The sequence below is a fragment of the Heliangelus exortis genome, chromosome W (genome assembly GCF_036169615.1).
Source record: "Heliangelus exortis chromosome W, bHelExo1.hap1, whole genome shotgun sequence".
Classification (NCBI taxonomy): Eukaryota; Metazoa; Chordata; class Aves; order Apodiformes; family Trochilidae; genus Heliangelus; species Heliangelus exortis.
The window spans coordinates 2,295,603-2,319,389 of NC_092453.1; the positions used below are offsets into that span (position 1 = coordinate 2,295,603).

Here is a 23,787-nt window from a genome sequence, read left to right on the forward strand (position 1 = left end):
AACAAAAAGTCCTTCTACAGATACATCAATGGCAAAAGGAAGGGCAAGGAAAACATCCATTCTTTACTGGACACAGGTGGGAATATAGTTGTCAAAGATGAAGAAAAGGCTGAGGTATTTAACACCTTCTTTGCCTCAGTTTTCAACAGAAAGACAGTTTATCCTGAGGACAGATGGCTTCTGGAGCTTACAGAAGGTGACAAGAATCTAAACAGCCCCCCTGTAATCCAGAAGGAAACAGTCAGTGACCTACTGAGCTGCTTGGATCCCTACAAGTCTACGGGACCAGATGGGATCCACCCAAGGGTGATGAGAGAGCTGGCAGAAGAGCTCGCCAAGCCTCTCTCTATCATCTACCAACAGTCCTGGCTCACTGGGGACATCCCAGATGATTGGAAGTTGGCGAATGTCACGCCAATCCACAAAAAGGGCCGGAAGGAGGACCCAGGAAACTACAGGCCCGTCAGCCTGACCTCAGTGCCAGGCAGGGTTATGGAACAAATCATCCTCAGTGCAATCACACAGCACCTGCAGGATGGGCAAGGGATCAGACCCAGCCAGCACGGGTTTAGAAAGGGCAGGTCCTGTCTGACCAACCTGATCTCCTTTTATGATCGGGTGACCCGCCTGGTGGATGAGGGGAAGGCTGTGGATGTGGTCTACCTGGACTTCAGCAAAGCCTTCGACACCGTCTCCCACAGCATTCTCCTGAAAAAGCTGTCAGCCTGCAGCTTGGACAGGAGCACCCTGTGCTGGGTTAAGAACTGGCTGGAGGGCCGGGCCCAGAGAGTGGTGCTGAATGGGGCTGCATCCAGTTGGCGGCCGGTCACTAGTGGTGTCCCCCAGGGATCAGTGTTGGGCCCGGTTCTGTTTAATATCTTCATTGATGATTTAGATGAAGGGATTGAGTCCACCATCGGCAAATTCGCAGACGACACTAAGCTGGGGGGGAGTGTGGATCAGCTGGAAGGCAGGACGGCTCTGCAGAGGGACCTGGACAGACTGGAGAGTTGGGCTGATTCCAATGGGATGAGCTTCAACACGGCCAAGTGCCGGGTCCTGCACTTTGGCCACAACAACCCCATGCAGCGCTACAGGCTGGGCACAGAGTGGCTAGAGAGCAGCCAGGCAGAAAGGGACCTGGGAGTCTGGATTGACAGGAAGCTGAACATGAGCCAGCAGTGTGCCCAGGTGGCCAAAAAGGCCAATGGCATCCTGGCCTGTATCAGGAACAGCGTCGCCAGCAGGTCCAAGGAAGTGATTCTGCCCCTGTACTCAGCGTTGGTGAGGCCACACCTCGAGTACTGTGTCCAGTTCTGGGCCCCTCAGTTCAGGAAGGATATCGAGGTCCTAGAGCAGGTCCAAAGGAGGGCAACCAGGCTGGTGAAAGGACTCAAGCACAGATCCTATGAAGAGAGGCTGAGGGAGCTGGGGCTGTTCAGCCTGAAAAAGACGAGGGTCAGGGGAGACCTCATCACTCTCTACAACTACCTGAAAGGAGGTTGTAGCCAGGTGGTCTCTTTTCCCAGACGACTTTCAACAAGACAAGAGGGCATGGTCTTAAGTTGTGCCAGGGGAAGTATAGGTTAGATATTAGAAAGAATTTCTTTACAGAGAGGGTGATCAAGCATTGGAATGGGCTGCCCAGTGAAGTGGTGGACTCTCCGTCCCTGGAGATATTTAAAAAGAGGCTGGATGTGGCACTTAGTGCCATAGTCTAGCAACCGCAGCGGTGGGTCAAGGGTTGGACTTGATGATCTCTGAGGTCCCTTCCAACCCAGCCAATTCTATGATTCTATGATTCTATGATATGGACACTTTTGAGCAGGCTATCCATGATTGTGACCTATGCAATGCAATCAAGGAAGCTAAACGGTTGAAACATTTGAGGTATGGGGGGAGATGGCTGAAATAGAGGTATGGGGAGGCCTGGCAAATTGACTATATCACACTCCCTCAAACCCACCAGGGTAAGTGCTATGTGTTTACAGTGGTGGAAGCAAGTGCTGGATGGCTGCATACATATCCTGTGCCTCATGCCACAGCCTGGAACACCATCCTGGGCCTCGAGAAGCAAGTCTTGTGATGACACAGTATGCCAGAAAGAAGTGAGTGGGACAATGGGACTCATTTCAAAAATAGTCTTATAAATAACTGGGACAAAGAACATGGAATTGAATGGGTATATCTTCTATTATGCACCAGCCTCAGGGAAAATTCAACTGTACAGTCGACTGTTAAAAACTAACCTAAAGGCAATGGGTGGTGGAATCTTTAAAAATTAGGACAAGCACTTGGTGCAAGCCACCTGGTTAGTTAATACTAGGGATTTCATCAATTGAGCTGGTCCTGCTCAGTCAGACCTTCTACACACAGTAGATGGGGACAAAGTGCCTGTGATGTGTGAAAGGAAACCCTTGGGGAAAATAGTTTGGGGTTTTCCTGCTTCGGGCAAAGGCAAACCCATTTGTGGGGTTGTTTTCACTCAAGGGCCTGGACATACTTGGTGGGTGATGATAAAAGGTGGAGAAATGCAATGCGTACCTCAAGGGAATCTAACACTGTGTGAGAATACCTAATTTTTGCCCAACTAGCTGAATCAGTAGAGCATGGAATTTGGGGGGTCCTGGACTCGAGCCCCATGTTAATTGCTCTTATGTGAATTGTTGCTTTTCATCACTACTGTCTCATTAAAGCTGTGTAGTTCAGTTTCCAACCTGTAAGTCTCCCTTATTGTCTCTCCTTTCCTTATAGGGGAGGGGAGTAGGGTTAATAGAGAGCATCTGTCATGTGATTGATTGCTGGCCCAGTGTTAAACCATGGCAATTCTTCTAATTTAGCTTTTATTTTTAGGTATAGAAAGAGGCAGACACCAATATCTGTGTTTAGGCTTCCTAGTATTATTCTATTATTACAACTATTATTACTTCTATTATTATTATATATGTTATTAACTTCTATAACTATTATTACTTCTATTATTACAACTACTTAGGCTCTTCTTGAAAATCTCTTGGGCATGTAACAGGCTTCTAGCATACAGGTCAAGTTCTGTATTCAGAAAAATATATTTGTTCAGTCTGTGAAATTTTATCTGTAACTTTCAGAAATTACATATATTTTAAATCACTGTTTTCATTCTGTTATTGCTTTTGCCAGTAAGACTTTACCAACAGGCCAAAAGAACAACTGACTACACAGATTCAGTGTTGATTCATGTCACTGGCAATGCATCAGGTAACAGGAGCAAGCAAGAAAACACTTTTGTAAGCAACCGAGACACAGCTAGGCATGATACACTGCTTCATATCCCTCTTCCTTTCTCGCTGTCCCTTAGGACACATATTACAATAAATAAGAAAAAAAAATCCTTGTTCTTCATCTATGTGGCTTGTGTGTTGCAGTAGTTCCAAGGATGCTTTTCTAAAAGTATGTTAGGGTTTATTCTTTGGCAATTCAGTATCGTAGTGATATTGAGGGCACTTACACACTTCTAAGCTTCTTTTAGGCTTTATTTGTACAGTATATCTTTCATTAAGCGTAGCACAGAAAATGGATCTTTTTTTTTCAATTTAAGTATCTAAAAACCAGAAATAACTGCTTCACATTTTTTCCAGATGCAGTCATATTATCAGAAGTAATTTAACAGTCATCTGCAAGGTTAGTGCAGTTGTAAACCATTTCTCCTTCAAATAATGCCAACTATTGTAACTGTCCTGACAATATTACCGCTCTTCCTGCCAAAACTGAAAAGTCTACATTAAGAAGTAGCACAGTACAACAGGATTTGGTCTATGAAACAAAACAGTCAGAGCTGAATATACCTCCATATAGACGCATTTCAAAGATTTTGTTTCAGATTAACTTTGTCCAGCCCACAGATTAACTGTATGCTAATCTTTGTAGCACAAGTTGCACTTCTGGAGAGCATAATTTTGTATGCAGCTACAGTGTAGTCCCAAGTCCACACTTGGGAAGGGGATCATGGCATAAAGGGCCAGCAAAAGGGCTCTTTTGGAGGCTTTTCAAAGATGGGAAAGCAGCTAGTCTGTGCAGGTAGACTGGCAGCTTGTGGGCAGGCTTCTGAGGTGGCACAGGCAGAGCCAGCACCACCTTCACTTCTATAGAAGGCTGCCCCAGGGAGAATGAGCAACCAGAAGTGCAGGGAACAGAACGAGGCAAATCAGTCAGGGCGTGATGCAGCAGTTTGCGCAGGCAGGGTGTGCAAGACAGAAGCTCTGACGGTGGCTAGTTAGTATAGCAGTTGGTTTACACAGCAGTTCACATGGGAGGGTGCTGAAAGCCTGCAAACTCAGCAATGGTTACCACTTGGCAGAAGACCATGGCATCCCTGAGCTCTGCACCCACCTGATGCAGCTTCCCAGACAGAGCTCTCATGGAAACATGCTGCCACCCAGGTGTTGGGCTGCAGGGTGTGCCCTGCTCTTATGCCAGTGTCAGATGGCAACTGTGAGCACACCCGTGGGAAGTGTGCCCAGGTAGAGGAGCTCCTTGGCTTAGTGATGGAGCTCAGGGAGGAGATAAGCAGGTTGAGGGCCATAAGGGAATATGAGAGAGACAGATGCTTGTAGTTGCACCCTGCCCCTCACGATAGAAACCCAGCAGGCCAACAAAGCACCTGCTACAGAGAACTCCCTGTCCTTTCTCTGCCCAACTGAATGTGGTGACTTGAATGACAGGGGGCAATGGCAAGAAGTTCCTGCCCAGTGCAGCAGGCACCACAAGGATGTCTGCCCAGCGACTACCTCACCTTCCCAGGTGCTGTTGCATAACAGGTACAGTGCTCTGCAAAGAGAACAGGACAATGGTGAGGATGATAGTTTTTCCAACCTGTAGGTGTCAGCAAGGTCTAGCCAGACCACCCCTTGCATCAAAACCTCCTCAGTAAAGAATAAAAGATGGGTCATTTTCATAGGCAACTTGCTTCTGAAGGGAGCAGAGGGCCCGATATGAAGACTGGACCTGCTACATAGGGAAGTCTGATGCCTCCCTGGGGACCAGGTTAATGAGGTAAAGAAGCAGCTTCCCTCCCTAGTACAGCCCTTGGATTGTTATCCCCTTTTGATCTTTCAGGTAGGCAGTGATGAAGTAGTGAGAAGTCATCCAAGGGCAATGAAGAAGGATTTCAGGGCCTTGGGACGACTGGTCAAGGGATCAGGAGCACAAGTTTTGGGGATGATGAAGGAATAAACTGGAAGAACCAGCAGATCAATGCCTGGCTCTGAGCCTGGTGCTACCAGCAGGACTTTGGGTTCTACAACCATGGCTTTATTTAAAAGACACCAGGTCTGCTGGCAACCGATGAGAAAAGCTTATCTTATGAGGACGAAAAGGACTCTTTCCCTAGAGTTAGCAGGGCTCATTCAGAGAGCTTTAAAGTAATTTCAGAGATACAAGGAACTGCTGGAGAGAGTCCAGCGGAGGGCAACAAAGATGATTGGCAGATTGGAGCATCTCTCTTATGAGGAAAGGTTGAGAGAGCTGGGATTGTTTAGCCTGGAGAGAAGACTGAGAGGAGACCCTAACAATGTGTATAAATATCTAAAGGGTAAGTGTAAGGAGGAGGGAACCAGACTCTTTTCAGTAGTGCCCAGCAACAGGACAAGGGGCAATGGGCACAAACTGGAACACAGGAAGTTATATCTGAACATGAGGAAAAACTTCTTTACTGTGAGGGTGATAAAGCATTGTAACAGGTTGCCCAGAGAGGTAGGTGGTGGAGTCTCCTTCTCTGGAGATATTCAAAAAACACCTGGATGCAATAATGTGTAATGTGCTCTAGGCAATCCTGCTATAGAAGGGAGGTTGGACTAGATGATCTCTAGAGGTCCCTTCCAACTCCAATGATTCTGTGAACTGGAGATCTGTGTGTAGTCACAGAGCCATGATCTCAGGGCAATTATTGAGACATGGTGGGATAGCTCACATGACTGGAATGCTGTCATGGATAGCTATGTCCTTTTTAGAAAGGACGGGCCAGCAAGGCTAGGTAGTAGAGTTGTTCTTTATGTGAGTTTATTGAGCTCTCCCTGGAGGCAGGGCAGAAGAAGAGCAAATTGAGAGCTTGTAGATAAGGATGAAGGGGCAAGCTAATATGGGAGACATTGTGGGGTTTTATTACAGGCCACCTGATCACAATAGGGAAGTTGATGAGGCCTTTACGGTCCATTGAGAGTAGCCTCACAATCACAGTCCTTGGTTCTCATGGGGGACTTCAATCACCCTGATATCTGCTGGGAAGGCCACGCAGCCAGGCATGCACAGTCCAGGAAGTTCCTCCAGTGTATTGATGACAACTTTTCGACTCAGGTGGTAGAGGAGCCAACAAGGAGAGGTGTACTACTGGACCTAGTACTGACAGAGAAAGAGGGACTGGTGGAGGACATTATAGTTGGGGGCAGCCTTGGCTGTAGTGATCATGAGAAGACAGAGTTCAGGATCATGGGTATCACACACAAAACAATAAGTAGGATTGCAACCTTGCACCTCAGGAGGGCTGACTTAGACCTCTTCAAGAAATTGCTTGGAGAAATCCCATGGGTTAGGGTTCTGGAAGGTAGGGGGGACTCATGAGAGCTGGTTGATATTCAAGCACCACTTCCTCCAAGCTCAGGATCAGTGTATCCCTAAGAGCAAGAAATCAGGCAAGGGAAACAGGAGACCTGCATGGTTGAGAAGGGAGCTTCTGAAAAAGCTCAAGTGGAAGAAGGAAGTTGACAGTTTGTGGAAGAAGGGACTGACCACTTGGGAACACTACAACAATGCTGTAAGAGAGGAGGGAGGAAATAAGAAAAGCCAAGGCCTCCTTGGAATCAAGCCTGGCAAGGGATGTCAAGGTCAGCAGGAAGGGCTTCTTCAAGTATATCACAGGCAAAAGGAAAACTAGAGAAAATGTGGGCCCGCTGTTGAATGAGGCACATGCCATGGTGACAAAGGATGCAGAAAAGGTGGAGTTACATCTTTGCTTCAGTCTTTACTGCTCAGGCAAACCTCCAGGAGTCCCAGACTTTTGAGGGAACAGAGAAGGTTACAGAGAAGAGACTTTTCCTTGGCTGAGGAGGATCAAGTTAGAGATCAATTAAGTAAACTAGATATCCACAAGTCCTGATGGGATACACCTGTGAGTGATAAGGGAGCTGGAAGAAGTAATTGCTGGGCATTCTCCATCATCTTTGAAAGGTCCTGGAGAACAGGTGAGGTGCCTGAGGACTGGAGGAAAGCCAATGTCACTCCAGTCTTCAAAAAGGGTGAGAAGGAAGACCCAGGAAACTACAGGCCAGTCAGCCTCACCTCCATCCCTGGAGAGATTATGGAACAGCTCGTTCTGGGTATCATCTCAAAGCATGTGGAGGAAAAGAAGGTTATCAGAAATAGTCAACATGGATTCACCAAAGGGAAGTCATGTCTGACTAATCTGGTAGTCTTCTACAATGGCATGACTGCATGGACAGATGAGAGGAGGGCAATGGATGTGGTCTACCATGACTTCAGCAAGGCTTTTGACACCATCTCCCACAGCATTCTCATAGGCAAGCTTAGGAAGTGTGGGTTAGATGAATGGACAGTGAGGTAGATTGAAAACTGGCTTAAAAGATAGAGCTTAAAAGGTTCCAATTAGTGGCACAGAGTCGTTGGAGGTCAGTAACAAGTGGTGTTCCCCAAGGGTCAGTACTGGGTCCAGTCCTGTTAAATATATTCATCAATGACCTGGATGAAGGGATAGAGTGTACCCTCAGTGAGTTTGCTGATTATACAAAACTGGGAGGGGTGGCTGACACACCAGAGGGCTGTGCTGCCATCCAGCATGACCTGAAGGCTGGAAAATTGGGAAGAGAGAAACTGCACAAGGTTCAACAAGGGCAAGTCTAGGGTACTGCACCTAGGGAGAAACAACCCCATGCACTTAAGGTCACCCTAGGGGCTGACATGCTAGAAATAAGCTCTGTGGAAAAAGACCTGGGAGTCCTGGTGGACGACAGGATGACCATGAGCCAGCAATGTGCCCTTGTGGCCAAGAAGGCCAATGGCATCCTGGGGTGCATCAAGAAGAGTGTGGCGAGCAGGTGGAGGGAGATTATCCTCCCCCTCTACCCTGCCCTGGTGAGGCCCTATCTGGAACACTGCGTCCAACTCTGGGCTCCCCGGTTCATGAAGGACAAGAAAAAGTGCAGAGCCACTAAGATGATTAGGGGACTAGAGCACCTACCACATGAGGAAAGGCTGAGGGAGCTGGGTCTGTTCAGCCTGGAGAAGAGAAGACTGAGGGGGGATCTCATCAATGCTTACAAATACCTAGAGTGGGTGCCAGGAGAATGAGACCAGATTCTTTTCGGTCATGTCCATTGACAGGACAAGGGGCAATGGTCACAAACTGGAACGCAGGAGGTTCAACCTAAACATTAGGAAGATCTTTTTTACTGTGGGAGTAACAGAGCAACGGAACAGGCTGTCCAGAGAGGTGGTGGAGTCTCTGACTCTGGAGAAATTCAAAACACGCCTGGATGCCATCCTGTGACACTTGCTCTAGGTCAACCTGCTCTGGCAGAGGGATTGAACTAGATGATCTCTAGAGGTCCCCCTTTCCAACCCCTAACATTGTGATTTTGTGATCATTTAAGATAGCCAGTGTAAAAGAAATGTTCCAAGAACAATTGGCTGCAAGAACTGAGAGAGTTAAGTGGGTACAAGCTAGAGATCTGTTTCTGACACCGATTAAAATGCTAATGGTGACACATCTGCAGACTAGTACTGTAGTATTTCATCTTGCAGAAAGGATATATTAATGATCACAGAAATTATTGTGATTTTCCTTTCATGTAGCTTTTCTGTTATCACAAAGCTATCTGGGCACAGCTGACACATTTTTCAATCAGTTTCAGTAGAGTCCAAGCAATTCAGAGTAGACGGTTAGAAAAAAACGGGTTCTTTTATACAAAGGAAAAAATGCTGAAATCTAGAATAAGAATACTAACCACAAAGAATTCAAAAGGAAGAAAAATCCAGTTTCAAATGACAAAACCACATAAAATTATATTTTTAGAGGGAATCTGGATCATTTTGGGGGGAAAAACATCTCAAAAAAAAAAAAAAAACAACAAAAAACCCCCAAACAAAATCCTACATTACTCCTTGAAAAAGTGTACATTTTAAAACTGTAGTAACTCTTTCCTATGCTTTACTTGCAGTACCATGTGCATTGAAAAGACTCATTCAAAAGAACATTACTCACCCAGCTTGGAAAATCAGACCAAGTTGGAACCCGTTGACAGAGGTCACGAAGAATACGTATGATAACCACACAGGACTGCAGGCCATTAGCTCTAGCCTTGAGAGCAGTACAAAATCAAATTAATTAATCCCAGCACCTACAGCAAATAGGACTTGTTGAAAGACTTAAACACCACTGTTCAATGGAAGCTCAGATACAAGACTGAAACAAATCATTCTACAACTTTATTTCATGAGCTGCCATTTACAGCGGTATTTTATACAGCGTTAGTAACTTAAGGTGGTAGAAGTCAAAATGCACAGGTTATACAAGAAAAATATTTCTTGATCCCCTGTACACTTTGGCCTATGTTCACTTGTAACAACAAATACAGTATCTTTCTATATTAGAAATAAAAAGGTCTAAGAAATAGGTATAGAGACTGAAAGGTCAAGTGAATCTGTTTGATTTCTCTATTGTGCCTTTGCCAAAATGCAAAGTCACTAAACCAAACAGTTGCTTCTTTCCTTTCATTCCCTACATTTAATACACTTAAAGAAATTGTGGAAAAAAGGTTTAAATCTAAACACAAAGCTTTAAACAAAAATTCCATTATTTAAAGCAAAGTTACACTGCAGCCTTATGGAATATATAACAAATATACAACGTATGATCACCCCAAGCGAGTCAAGCTTTCAACCTCGCCTTCTCAATGATCAGAAAAAAAAATAAAAATAATCATGTCGAGTGAGCGATAACTGCATTAAGCAGTTCCTCCATACTCAACCTTCTACATTTAAATTTAGGGACCAGAAAAATATTACGTATTATTAGCATGAACAACGCTGAGTGTTTTCACACAGTTAAACATTTATATTGCATTTCATAATCTCTCATAAGGCTACAAGAAGAAAGTAAAATGATGTTCCGAACCTGGAACCACTTAGCGTGGCGTAGAGCAGCCAGAGCGTCAAGGCATTTTTGCCTGTCCAAGACGTCCGGTGGGTCTTTCACCATACCCGAGGTTACATCTAAAATGGATTGAATTGGCAAAATGCAGTGAGGAAAGGGTGTTTGACCAGGTGAGCAAGACACTTTAAAGTAACTTCAGTGTCACACATGCCATTTCAAGTTTAAACACTTGAACTATAAATGGAAATGTGCAATAAAAGCCATTCAATTAAGGCCATCAACCCAGTATGAAGATCAATAGTATACTATATTTTGGCTCTCAGATTATATTTGAATGCATTGCAGATTATGCAATGCATAGTACTTCTTAATTTAAATTAACACTGGAAAAAACACGTATTCCCTAAAATTAAATACTGAAGGAAGGATGATTGGACACAGTGCACCAATACGGAGAACACAAGACAGAAGGAACACAAAAATCCACTTTGAGTAGAAACACTTAAACTTAGTTTCTTGTAAATTTTAATGATCACGTGTTATTTGGGACATACTCTTTAAAAGAAAAAAAAAAAAAAAAGAAAAAGTGTATTAAAAAGAAAAATCTTAAAAGCACTAAATGTTTAGTAACAGTATTATTTTTATCATACCTTAAACTTAAAATGGAAATTATTTTGCTTTAAAAAACTTTACTAAAGGAATGAGAAATGGTCTTCAGTATTATGGAGTTCTGTTACTTTCTAGCAATCTCTCTCTTACTCATATAAATAAAATCCTCAGTCCATGGTATATGAGATCCAGCGTCATTTAGGATGCAAGGAAGGATCTGAAAAGGGACTTAAGATTCAGCAGGAAAAAGAAAAGCAAGGAATAGTTTAAAAAGCAAAGCAGAAAGCCTGAAAGATAAAGAAAATATAGCAGATCTTGTATATTTTAAAGTTCAGAAAAAGGATTAATTCAATTACCAATCTGATTGCTTTGTTACCAAAAAGGAAAAAGCACAAGGCCCTTTTGGAAGTGGTTTAAACAATGAAACTGGAACCACTGAACAATGTGAAATGGTATCTTTGTGTTACTTAAAAATTGTAGGTGTAAAGAATAAAGGTTTAAAATTGTAATGTATTGTTTTGTTGAGTGTGTCTTTCTCCAGAATGTTCGATTCGAGTCAGAAAAAGAAGAAGAGGGGGCCGACCGCAAAAGCCATGAGGAAGACATGCAACCATTGGCCAATTCCCTCAGCAACAGGACAAAGCCCGCGAAAAGCCACGAGGAAGACATGTAACCATTGGCCAATTCCCTCAGCAACAGGACAAAGCCCGCAAAACAAGAACCAATGTTGGGAGAGCCCGCGAAACAAAAATCAATGATAAAGTGATAAGAGACTAAGGGGAAGGGGGTGACAAAAGGTATAAAAGAACTGGTTTTACCTTATTGAACTTGCGAGCCATTGCGAGCCGTTGGTAAAGCTGTGACTCCCCGGCTGCCCAGCGCGCTGCAGCGCGCTGCTTTACTTATATCTCTCTCAATAAAAAGTTTTATTGTTGACGCATCGAGTCAGTCTTTTTAACAAATTGGTGCCATGACTCGCATTCTGAAACTCTGTGCTGCGGAGATTTCCTCTCAGGTAGGTGCCCCATCCGCATTTCTGCAGGTGGACCCAGGAGCCTAGCTCCGTGTCATAAACATCAGAGATCATACCGAGAAATGAGAGAGATATAAGTAAAGGAATATTATAAGATTCCCCCGTAATTCTCGTGCACAAAGACCCGGGCAAAGACTCGCAGGAGATGAGTAAGTATTGAGAAGTTCTGTCCGGTTGGGGAGGGGTGGTTCCCAAGGTGCGCCTGATTGAGAATTGAGTGAGTGAGACGTCCTGTAGGACAGAGTGAGCGCGGACCTCCTTGTAGTGTGGTTCTCATCTCCTGCGAGGGACTGAGCCATGAACGGAGGGAAGCGTTTGAACTGTGTGAAAGAAGGTACCTTGGAAGATGGGCCAAAAGAAGAGTAAGCCCATGATTGGGAAGCCTTTTGGTATCCCAGGGGGGTATGAATATCTTCCTAATATTCCCACTGATAGCCCATTAGGGCTCATGTTGAAGTATTGGGGAACTTCCCCCAGGCATAATGGTAAAACTAAGGAAAAGATGGTTAACTACTGTATGAAGGTCTGGGGAGATCAGGAAATTAAGAAGGGCACATACTGGCCAATATTTGGATCATTTGAAAATTGGGTATGCCAGTACTTAAATTTATGGGTTAACGCAAAGAAACCCTTTAGTAAAGAGGAGAGTGAATATGCTTTTGTATGGATAGTGGGAAATCAACCGGCAGGAATGTTTATGGTCAAAGAAGGGAACAGGAAAAAACGCAGGGAACCGGAGGAAATTGTTACACCACCTCCTCCGTATAGTAATCCCCCTCCTTTGACTGCTCCGGAGGCTGAATCCTCCAAGAGTGAGCCGGAGGAACCTTGTTACTGGTGCCTGAAGCTGAATATAATTTGTTAGGAAGGGATTTGATGATTATGTTGGGAATTGGTTTAGAAATAAAAGGACAACAGTTGAACGTAAAATTACTGGTCCTAACTTCAGAAGACAAAAAGAAAATTAACCCTGAGGTATGGTATACTCCTGATTCGGTAGGGCGTTTAAACATTACACCTATTGTCATCACTATTAGGGACCCGGATTGCCCAATTAGGGTTAAACAATACCCCATTTCACAAGAAGGGAGGAAAGGATTACAGCCTATTATTCAGAGGCTGTTAACTCAAGGGTTATTGGAACCTTGTATGTCTCCCCATAATACACCCATCTTGCCGGTTAAGAAATCTGATGGGTCATACCAATTGGTACAAGATTTAAGGGAAGTAAATAAACATACTATAGCTACATACCCTGTAGCTGCTAATCCTTATACCACCTTAAGTAAACTTTCACCTGACTATCCAGTGGTACACAGTAATTGACCTTAAGGATGCCTTCTGGGCATGTCCCTTGAGGGAAGATTGCAGGGATTACTTTGCTTTTGAATGGAAAGATCCTGACACCCATAGGAAACAACCACTTCGGTGGACAGCAACTCCGGGGGAAGGATTGAAGTTAAAGCTTACCCGTAACAAAGAAACCGTATGAATAATATATTGGGTATTGAGTTGGAAACTGGTTTTCCTCCCGATGTAGAAGAACGTGTGACTTACCGATGGAATAGGGCAATCCTTCCTATACTTACTAAAATTACTGGTTGTAAATATGACCCTTTGAGTATATTAGATTTGTTAGAGCTTGCTTTTTCTGTTTTTGAAAATCGCCTCCAGTATTATAAGCACCCTGTTATAGAGTATTGTAAATCCCGTGGTTGTGATTGTGGATCCTTCTTTTGTGAGTACTCTGTGGAATTGTTGTGTGGAAAATGTAGAAAATCCTATTGGCGTAGCCGAGGAAATTTGCAAAGGAACGAAAGTGGTGTGCATGTCTGTCCTGATTGCCTCCCTCGCTATACTTTTAATCACCTTGCAGAAAGACTTGAAACTCTTACATAATCATTGGCTGAATGAACAAGGCTCAGTAGATGACATTGTTTAACGGCCCATGCCCATAGAGGATTTTATGCCAGCCCCTGAATGGACAGCTTTTCAAAGAACTAATTTAGTTTTGGAGAACAAAGAATGATTGGGCCAACTTATGCAAATAGGAGAATTATTACCCTTGGCTGATCTTATTGAGATTCAGAATCTCACACAGGTGATTTCTATTAAGTGCCCCAAGCCTGCACCTAATCGTGTCCAGGATAAGAACTCCCCTAAAACGAATTAAGAATTAACAATTAACATCAAAAGTCTCACCCCGGTCTCACCCTTTGAATTGGCTCATTTATAGCATAATTTAAAGACAACAGTAGACTGTATCCAGGGTAAAAACAGGACAAAAATTGTGAAAAAGTGTTGTGCTGCAAAAGCCCCAATTAAGAAGAGGAGGAAACAGCTGTTAGATACAGATTGGGAACTGGAAATTGAGGAACTAACCCTTCAGCTGAACCAGCTCAAATGCTTTAAAGGAACCCCTTGTCCCCTGAAGAATACCCTCTGCTGCCAAGAAGAGAAAACATTCCTGGCGCTCTCTGCAAAAGAGTGGCCGACGGAAAGGCAGAGAGGTATACAAGGTGGGGAAGTATATGATGGGGATTCTGGTAATAAGAACCTTAGTGGTAACGACCTTGCTGGTAGGAGCCTGGGGAAATGAGCACCAGCCATATAAGTGGTCTCTAATACAATTTGAGACCACAACAGTTATACAAGAAATTATAACCTCTGGTGCCCCGAGTTTCTCAACTTCCTTGCGTAAATTGGCACCAGTATCACCTTGTTCAAATTCAATCGGATATTATTTTTGTCCTGCTTCTAACCCTGGAAAGCCTTATTGCAATTATCCAGGCCACTATTACTGTGCTTATTGGGGATGTGAAACGATTGCAGCACAGTGGAGCCCTGGAGGAGGGAAAGATAAATTCCTAACTGTACAATGGGGACCAATAGGATGTGTACACTCACAAGATTTTTGGAGGCTCCACGGAGACTCTGGTGCAAGTATTACCCTTGGAGGTGCTAATAGAACTGTCACTAGAAATAAGAATTATTGTAGCCACCTTTACTTGAATGTCACTTTACCAACAGACCGAGGATGGCTCATAGGAAGAACTTGGGGAGTACGATATTGGGAACCTGGGAAGGACAGAGGGGGACTGATAATGATAAAGAAAGAAGTCCCCAATGTCCCTACTGAGATAGGGCCTAACCAAATACTTACTGGAAACATCACCTCTGAAGAAAATATTATTACCACTGGCATTCCGGAACAGATATATGCTACTACTGAAAATACTACATATATACACCCTAAGCACCCTCTCTGGAACTTAATGCAGGTTGCCTATTTAGCTCTTAATTCTACTAATCCCAATTTAACCAGGACCTGCTGGCTGTGTTATGATGTTAATCCACCTTTTTATGAGGCTATAGGATCTTGGGCTTCATATCGACGATCGAATACTGCCTCCCCCTCTCAATGTAAGTGGGCATCAGAAATTACAAAGGGAATTACTTTACAAAATGTAAAAGGTAGGGGTGAGTGTGTGGGGGTTATTCCATCTAATTTTAGACACCTCTGTGTGGATAGGTCAAGACATTACCAACGATATCAGTGGATTATTCCCACTAATGGTACTAAATGGTTATGTGCCAAGACTGGTTTAACTCCCTGTATATCAACTACTGTTCTAACTAAACCGCAAGATTTTTGTATGCAGGTTATTGTTATTCCTCGCATCCTTTATCATCAGGAGGAGATAATATACCACTTCTTTGAAGGATGGTCCAGTGAGTATAGTAGAACTAAAAGGGAACCTATTACTGCAATAACTATAGCTGCCTTGCTTGGCTTAGCTGGAACTGCTGTGGGGGCTGCATCATTTGTCCAGCAAAATCAAGGTTTCATGGCCTTGCGATCGGCCGTGGATGAGGATTTAGAAAGAATTGAAAGATCTATCTCATATTTAGAAAAATCGTTGAGCTCCTTCTCAGAAGTGGTATTACAAAAGAGAAGAGGTTTAGACCTCTTGTTTCTTAAGCAGGGGGGATTATGTGCTGCATTAGGGGAGGAATGCTGTTTTTATGCTGACCATACAGGGGTGGTACGAGATTCTTTGGCAAAGGTACAAGAAGGTCTGGAGTGCAGAAAATGCGAGCGGGAAAGCTCCCAACCATGGTACGAGACTTGGTTTTCTCATTCTCCTTGGCTAACTACTTTAACGTCCTTCCTGTTAGGTCCTGTCATTATATTCATTCTTGTTCTTACTTTGGGTCCCTGAATCCTTGGTAAATTTGTTTCCTATCTTAAAACCCAATTAAATACCATTAAAATTATGGCCCTCCGACATTCTACCATTGAGAGTGAAAATCATAGCTTAGGATCCGCACACGAATTAGTTGTTAGATTTTATCAACAAACCAATAAAAATTGAAAGGGGGGAATTGTAAAGAATAAAGGTTTAAAATTGTAATGTATTGTTTTGTTGAGTGCGTCTTTCTCCAGAATGTTCGATTTAATAATGTTTGCAATAATATGGTTAAGGCTTTGTTTAGGCTGCTTGTTGAAATAGCATGTTATATCCTGTTATTCTAAAGCGTATGTTTAAGCGTACTCATAAGGAGGAAAAGTCAGAAAAAGAAGAAGAGGGGGCCGACCGCAAAAGCCATGAGGAAGACATGCAACCATTGGCCAATTCCCTCAGCAACAGGACAAAGCCCGCAAAACAAGAACCAATGTTGGGAGAGCCCGCGAAACAAAAATCAATGATAAAGTGATAAGAGACTAAGGGGAAGGGGGTGACGAAAGGTATAAAAGAACTGGTTTTACCTTATTGAACTTGCGAGCCGTTGGTAAAGCTGTGACTCCCCGGCCGCCCAGCGCGCTGCAGCGTGCTGCTTTACTTATATCTCTCTCAATAAAAAGTTTTATTGTTGACGCATCGAGTCAGTCTTTTTAACAGTAGGGATATAATGCAATGATCAGCTTTAAAAGTTCTTTGGTTTACTAGTTATGAAAATAGCTTTTGTGACTAGTGACAAAGTATATTGGTAGCATAACTGGTGACACACTAGATAATATGGAAGAAAAAGTCCTCCCTTGAAGGCACTCATTTTACAGGAGCTGACTGTGTGGAGCAATATATTTTTCTACAGGAAGATATAAATTTACGTAAATCTGAAAATGAAATTTATATATATAGAGAGAGAGTCTCATGAAACATGCCAGCAAGGATAAGCTTCTAGGGATGCTGCAGAGTCAGCTCTGAAACCACCTATTTATACACAAATGTAAAAATAACAGTAGGATACTTTACAGAGAAATAAAATGTTGTGAATGCCAACATGGTGCTATAACTTTGCATTAGAATTATTAATCTGAAGTACTACATTCATATTTGGGCATTTTTAATAGAATAGTGCCATTGCTCTGCACAGGGCTAAAAGTGGGGGGATTTCAAAATATGAATGAAGCTGAGAAGAAGATAGGTATCTTCTCACACAGATATTCAAACTTATGGACTATATGTTAAAGTGGAAAGAAGAAAAACTGTACTAACAAGGCATTTACAGAGCAAATTAAGACATTTAAAGCAGTATTTCATTTAATTAAAAACAAAACTAACTTCCCCCCTCCCCCAAATCTATACAAGAGAGTTGCCAGGTAAGATAACTCATGAAAAGAGTACAATTTGTATATAAAAGACAAGCAGTACTCTTAAAACTCACAGAGGGGGGGAAAAAAGAGGCAAAGTAAGGGTTGAGAAAACAAATTAAAAACAAATACATGGGTCTGTTTGGTCTAGTAGCCTAATCAGTCAATTATTTACATTCTTCTAAAACTAATATGCAAATAGGTGACACTGTGCAAACTTCTATCATAACAATTCACTATATAATTTGAAATTCCAATTACTTCTAGCTCTGCAAAAATTCAATTTGGAAAATAATTTTACTAAAAAGAATTACAAGTTTAAGTGCACAGAAGAAATCTTACTCAGTGCTGAAAATGTCAGTCCAAAATGTGCTACTAATAGATATACAAATACCCTTGAAACTTAAAAAGACTAAGTCAGAAGTTGCAAGGCACCTATTGCACTGAGAATACACTCACTGAAAAAATGTTTCAGGGAAACTCTTGTAATACTTAATCTGTGGATTTTTGCATCTGCTTCACATTTCAGGATTAACCCCTTAAAGACTATTTAACTAAATTCAGATGCCTAAGCTACCACCCTGTTAAGCTAAGACAAAAAAATTAATTAATTTACAAATACAAGCACAAATTCTTACCCTATATAATTTCATTTATTACTAGGCTAAATATAAGGGGTTAATCTTCAGTTAGACATACTGTGTCCACACTACTTCTTAATCAAAAAAATAACAGGTATATCAATTTCAGTAAGTTTTATTATGTGAAATACATTTTACCCAGACAACTATTTCAAGACTAGTGTGAACACTGTTTAATTCTAGGAAAAAGAAAAAAACCCAAACACATAAAGTAACAGTAGATGCTAGGACTATGCATCCAAACCCCCTCCTTTGTAAAGCATGGCAGGTGTGACACTGAGCTTTAGAAAACCTTGGTCAAAAATCCTTCCAATGTCTTGGCAGCAACCCCTGACAGGAACCAAGTCCCTCTGCTAGAAGGCTTTGGACCAGGGCTGTTAGATAAGGATAAAAAAGACCCGCATACAAATATATCCATTTATAAGTATGTACACTTTGCTTGCTGAAGGAAAGATTCTACAGCAGGGGTTAGAGCACTTTGAATATATCAGATTCAATAAATTGTCAAATGCACAATACTGTAAGGAACAGTAACTATGCGGTTAACAATTTTCACACTATTTTTTTTAGCCTTTTATCATGTAATGGGATTATTATACATCAAACATAGTCCTAACTCCACATGGCAAGTCTCAGTCTCATCTTTACTCAAATTGGTTCCTTTGGTAAAACCTTCCTTATCACCTGAACTAGCTTCCCAAATAGGCTAAAAAAAATAATAATAGCATAATGAAAACTTTAAACCATTGTAAGACACAGAACATGAGAAGCTGCAGTAAGAAAAACCACTTTGTTGCAAAAATTTGCAGTTCACTCTTCTATTTGCTCTAGTTTCAAAAGAGCTTTCTGTGCATCCATTTTATACTGCTCCATGTATTTTCAAAGAGAAATCTAACTTGATTTTGCTTGCCTAGAGGTAGTACTGCATTTAGCAGTGAATAAACTCACAATGATCATTTTAACTCAAGTGTGGGTCAGACAAAATACAGATTTGTTTCCTTTAGGTGGCATAAATTAAGGAACTTGAAATAGTAATTTGAAATTTCTTTGTAGTCTACATCATAGAATTTTAGGCCAGAAAATTGAAATTGAGTATTGTGGCAGGAATCAATATTGCACTTTTGCATAGTACATTAACAAATAAACATGGTGCTTAAGGTTAATATAACTTAATAATCACTTATTTAAGTTAAAGTATTCTTTATAAATCTAAATAATACATTCAGCACAGAAAAACCAAGAGTCAAGTTATGCTTAGATTGTCAAAAAAGAAGTAGAATTGGTTGGGTGTGACAGTACACATACAAAGCCTTTATAGCTAGGAATAATAGACATGGTTTAAAAATAATGTACAAAGCACTCAATGATTCTTCAGAAGTCATCCAAACCAGACATTGTATATTTGAAATTTTTCTTTCTGATTCTGTAGGACAACTTTGTTAACACTGCTTACTTAGGACACACTTAGTCATAGCTACAGAACATTCACTAATGCAATATACCTAAAAAATACCTCAAGTATTTTAAAGGGGATGTAATGATGAGATGAAATTAAAAAGCCTCTGTGGCTTATATTAATACGTATATATACAAACACATGTATACATACACACTATTTTTTCAACCTGCATGAGAAATGTTAAGATAGCCGCAGATTTCTATTCTGTAGGTTCACTGTCAAACACCAGAACCATACTTTCTGTGATCTCTTTCAACAATAAAAATACAGGATTAAAAAGAAACAAAAGTTAATTTTATCTGACCCATAAACAAAAAGAACCAATGTACTGCAGATATTAATCATGCTTGCTGCCTTAAAAGCTTTTGGAGCTTTGGAAGTGTTACAGAACAGACCCTAAAGCAACACTGCTGGCACCAGAGAAACTGTAAACTTAAGAAATGTAATTTGATCTGCAAGCTCCACCTTCTGCTTCAGCTCAATGACAAAGCCACTTTTTATTGTGATAGTCTGGGTTTGCCGGTTGGATAGAAAACTGATTGTTACACAAGGAGCCTAAATATACTCAAAAAGCACTCCAGACCAAAAAGCAACCTTAAAGAGCTGGAAAAAAAAACCCCATCACATCATCTTTTAAAATTAGAAGCACTGTTACCATAAAAAGTATTATAAAAGTGCATTTTAAGAGGTACTGCCTTTTGGAATGTGTAAGTGATGGTAATACTGATACAGTTTAAACCCAAAACCTTGTGATTTTTCTAAAGCTATACGATCTTTCTCTTAGGGTAAGACCATTCTAGAAAGCCAGTTTATAGCCACTTGCTATAAAATACCTAAGCTTTCCACATAATGTTATAAGGGGGGGAAGGGGGAAGAGTAAAATTTGTACCTTTTCCAGAAAGCTGAGGTTGGACATAAAATTAGAATTTTTAAAAGTTAAATAAATGCATCATATAAGCATTTATTTTTACCAACTATTCTGTACTGAAACTGGTTGTTGAAAAACAAGGTTTTGATTAAATACATAAGTTATGCCAGCATGTTACCTTCTAGGACCATAATGCATACAAAATGCATATAAAAACAGGTGAGAAAGAAGTAACATCTTTAACAACTTCCCAACCTCCATCCCTCATGCTCTCCTCCCGAATGACTGGAGATGTCAGTGTGATAGTAACTTGCATTTTGGGTTCCACACATGAATTTAAAATTATTGATGCTTCTGGGACTGCACACTTGATATCATACTTCTCAGGACTTATTACCTAAACATTGAGAAACAAATTTCTATTAGCATATAGTGAAGAAAAGTACGGGGAAGAAAATGGATTTCAACATAGTCTTTTTAACAGAAAGACAGAAATGCAATATAATTAGATGAAGCAGATACATCTGTATTCCAAGAAACAACAGTATAAACAATTAAGATATATATAGATATATATAGATATATATATATATATGGACTTGCATACTGTTTCCAAATCATTAATGAAAATACACAGCAGTCACCAAGCATGCAAAAGAAAGAAAAACAACAACACATAAAGGAAATTCATAGACTAAGTAAATTACATAATAAGCATCTTATAGAATCACAGAATGGTTTAGGTTGGAAGGGACCTTAAAGATCATCTAGTTCCAACCCCCCTGCCATGAAGAGGAACACCTTTTGCTAGACCAGTGGACTCAGAGTCACTTAAAATTATTTCTCATTGGAACATAGGAGCCTTTAAAAAGCAAAAAGTTGCAATGGTTGTTCAATGGATGTGAGGGTGATCTGGCTGCGACATCTGTCACCCCATTGATCACCAGGGTTAATTAGGCTGATCTGGCTGGCTAGGCAGCTGTCTCCTTCCTCCCTCCCTCACCACTCCATGTGCATCCCTCCCAAAGCTGCGTGCTCGATCAAAGAGGATGACCTTCCCCGACAGAGATGTACCATTCATTGGTCAAGGGTACATAGTAGCTGCGCTCCCCTGCTAGAACCTCCAAACAAGCTCGAGGTCTGTTTGCTGGAGAATGCAGGGTGGACAAGCTCGGAAAAAATGGACTGGTTGAATTGACGAACTGAGGCCAATTGCATGAGGCTTAACAAGGCCAAGTGCCAGATCTTGCATTTCAGTCACAACATCACCAGACAATGCTACAGGCTTGGGGAAGAGTGGATGGAAAGCTGCCTGGCAGAGAAGGGCCTGGGAGTGTGGGTTGACACCTGGATGAACATGAGCCAGCCAAGGCCACCAGCATCCTGGCCTGCATCAGGAATAGTGTGGCCAGCAGAAGGGAAGTGATTGTGCCTCTGTACTCGGCACTGGTGAGGCCTCATTTCTGGGCCCCTCACTACAAGAAAGAAATTGACTTGCTGGAGAGAGTTCAGAGATGGGCAACCAAGCTGGTGAAGGGTCTGGAGAACAAGTCCTACGAGAAGCTGAGGGAACTGGGAATGTTTAGTTTAGAGAAGAGGAGGCTGAGGGGAGACCTTACTGCTCTCTACAACTACCTGAAAGGAGGTTGTCGGGAGGTGGGTGCTGTCCTCTTCTCTCTAGTGAACAATGATAGGACCAGAGCAAATGGTCTGAAGCTGCACCAGGGGAGATTTAGACTAGATATAAGAAAGAATTTCTTTACTGAGAGAGTAGTTAGGTGTTGGAATGGACTGCACAAGGAGGTGGTGGAGTCACCATCCCTGGAGGGATGTAGATGAGGCACTTCAGGACATGCTCTAGTGAGGTGTGGTGATATATTCTTTTGTTCGTTTGTTTGTTTGCTTTGGGGGGGGGGGAGGTGTTGACAGCTTGACACAGGTGATCTTAGAGGTCTTTTCTAACTCTGACAGTTCTGTGATTCAAGCTTGCAGTTACAGGATGGATATATTGCTAGGCACATCCTATATTTAGTTGTCACAACAACCTCTGGTAAGAGCAAAGGGCAAAATAAACACCAGGAGAAAAAAAATGTAAGAGTAACAAGGTAGTTATTCAGAATTGCTTTTTGCAACTAGATTTAAAAAATCTAAATATCCCCAAAAGGAAGCTGTAGGCCCTCTCTCATCTTCTTCCACAAAGTAGAGGTACAAGTGACTTCTCTACAAAGCCAGATTGAGATGTGCAGTTTTAAAATTTTCTTCTGTTCTGTTACTTCAAACAAGAGCAAACCCAAGATTATTTTCTAATTAATCTGATTCTGCTTATGCTTCTACCATGCCTTGGATTCTGCTGAGACAGCACTGAAATACTAATGCTGTGACAAGCATTTTATAATGATGGTGGACAGGCTTTGTTCAGTAGAGCGCACTGGAGCTAAAGATTTTATTCTGTACTTTCATTTATTGTAAAAATACAGCAAATGGTTTATATGAATTCTGCTGAAGGGTCTAAGACTGCATGTATTTTTGGTATGTTTTTGTAGTGGTTTTTTTTTTAAGTACAAAATGAAAAAAACAAAAACAAAAACACAGGACTGATTTAGTTAATTAGTTGTGGGACTACAGAGCACTGGCACATTCAAATTGGAACCAAGACATACATACAAAACATACTGGCATTAATGGAGAACTTTGACCTTCAGGCAGCACAAGCTTCCTGTAACACTGCACAAATCATCTCTATCACTGCTGGTAACTGGATAATAGTTTATTTTCCAGCTACCAGGGAAGCCGATGGAGCAGATCATCCTGAATGCAATTATGGGATACATGCAGAACAACCAGGTGATCATGCTCAGTCAGCAGGGGTTCATGAAGGGCAGGTCCTGTTTGACTAATCTGATCTCCTATGAAAGGGTGACCCACTTAATGGACAAGGGAAGGGCTATGGATGTTCTCTACCTTGACTTTAGCAAGGCCTTTGACACAGTTTCCCACAGCATTCTCCTGGAGAAGCTGGCTGCTCATGGCTTGGATGTGCACACCCTTCAATGGATAAAAAACTGGTTGGATGGCCAGGTCCAAACAAAGAGTTGTGTTAAACGGAGTTAAATCTGGATGGTGGCCAGTCACAAGTGGTGTCCCCCAGGGCTCAGTGTTGGGGCATCTTTAATGATGATTTGGATGAGGGGATAGAGTGCACCCTCAGTAAGTTTGCAGATGACACTAAGATGGGTGGAAGTGTCAATCTGCTTGAGGGTATGGAGGCTTGGCAGAGGGATCTAGATAGGATTGATGGATGGGCCAAGGCCAATTCTACAAGTTTCAACAAGGCCAAATGTTGGGTCCTGCGCTTTGGCAACAACAACCCCCACCAGTGCTACAGGCTTGGGGAGGAGTGGCTGGAGAGCTGCCCAGCAGAGAGGGACCTGGGGGTGCTG

General features: G+C 42.0%; 1 protein-coding gene across 1 annotated transcript in view; it reads right to left on the reverse strand.

Annotated features, from left to right (window-relative positions):
* Window positions 1-23,787, reverse strand: part of LOC139789133 (zinc finger RNA-binding protein-like) — an 81,764-nt gene that overhangs the window by 16,322 nt on the left and 41,655 nt on the right. The window contains exons 15-17 of the mRNA XM_071729660.1: window positions 20,603-20,744; window positions 10,163-10,260; window positions 9,251-9,346 (exon numbers count right to left, since the gene is read on the reverse strand). Coding sequence (XP_071585761.1) covers window positions 9,251-9,346; window positions 10,163-10,260; window positions 20,603-20,744 — 336 coding nt within the window. The remainder of the gene's footprint in view (window positions 1-9,250; window positions 9,347-10,162; window positions 10,261-20,602; window positions 20,745-23,787) is intronic.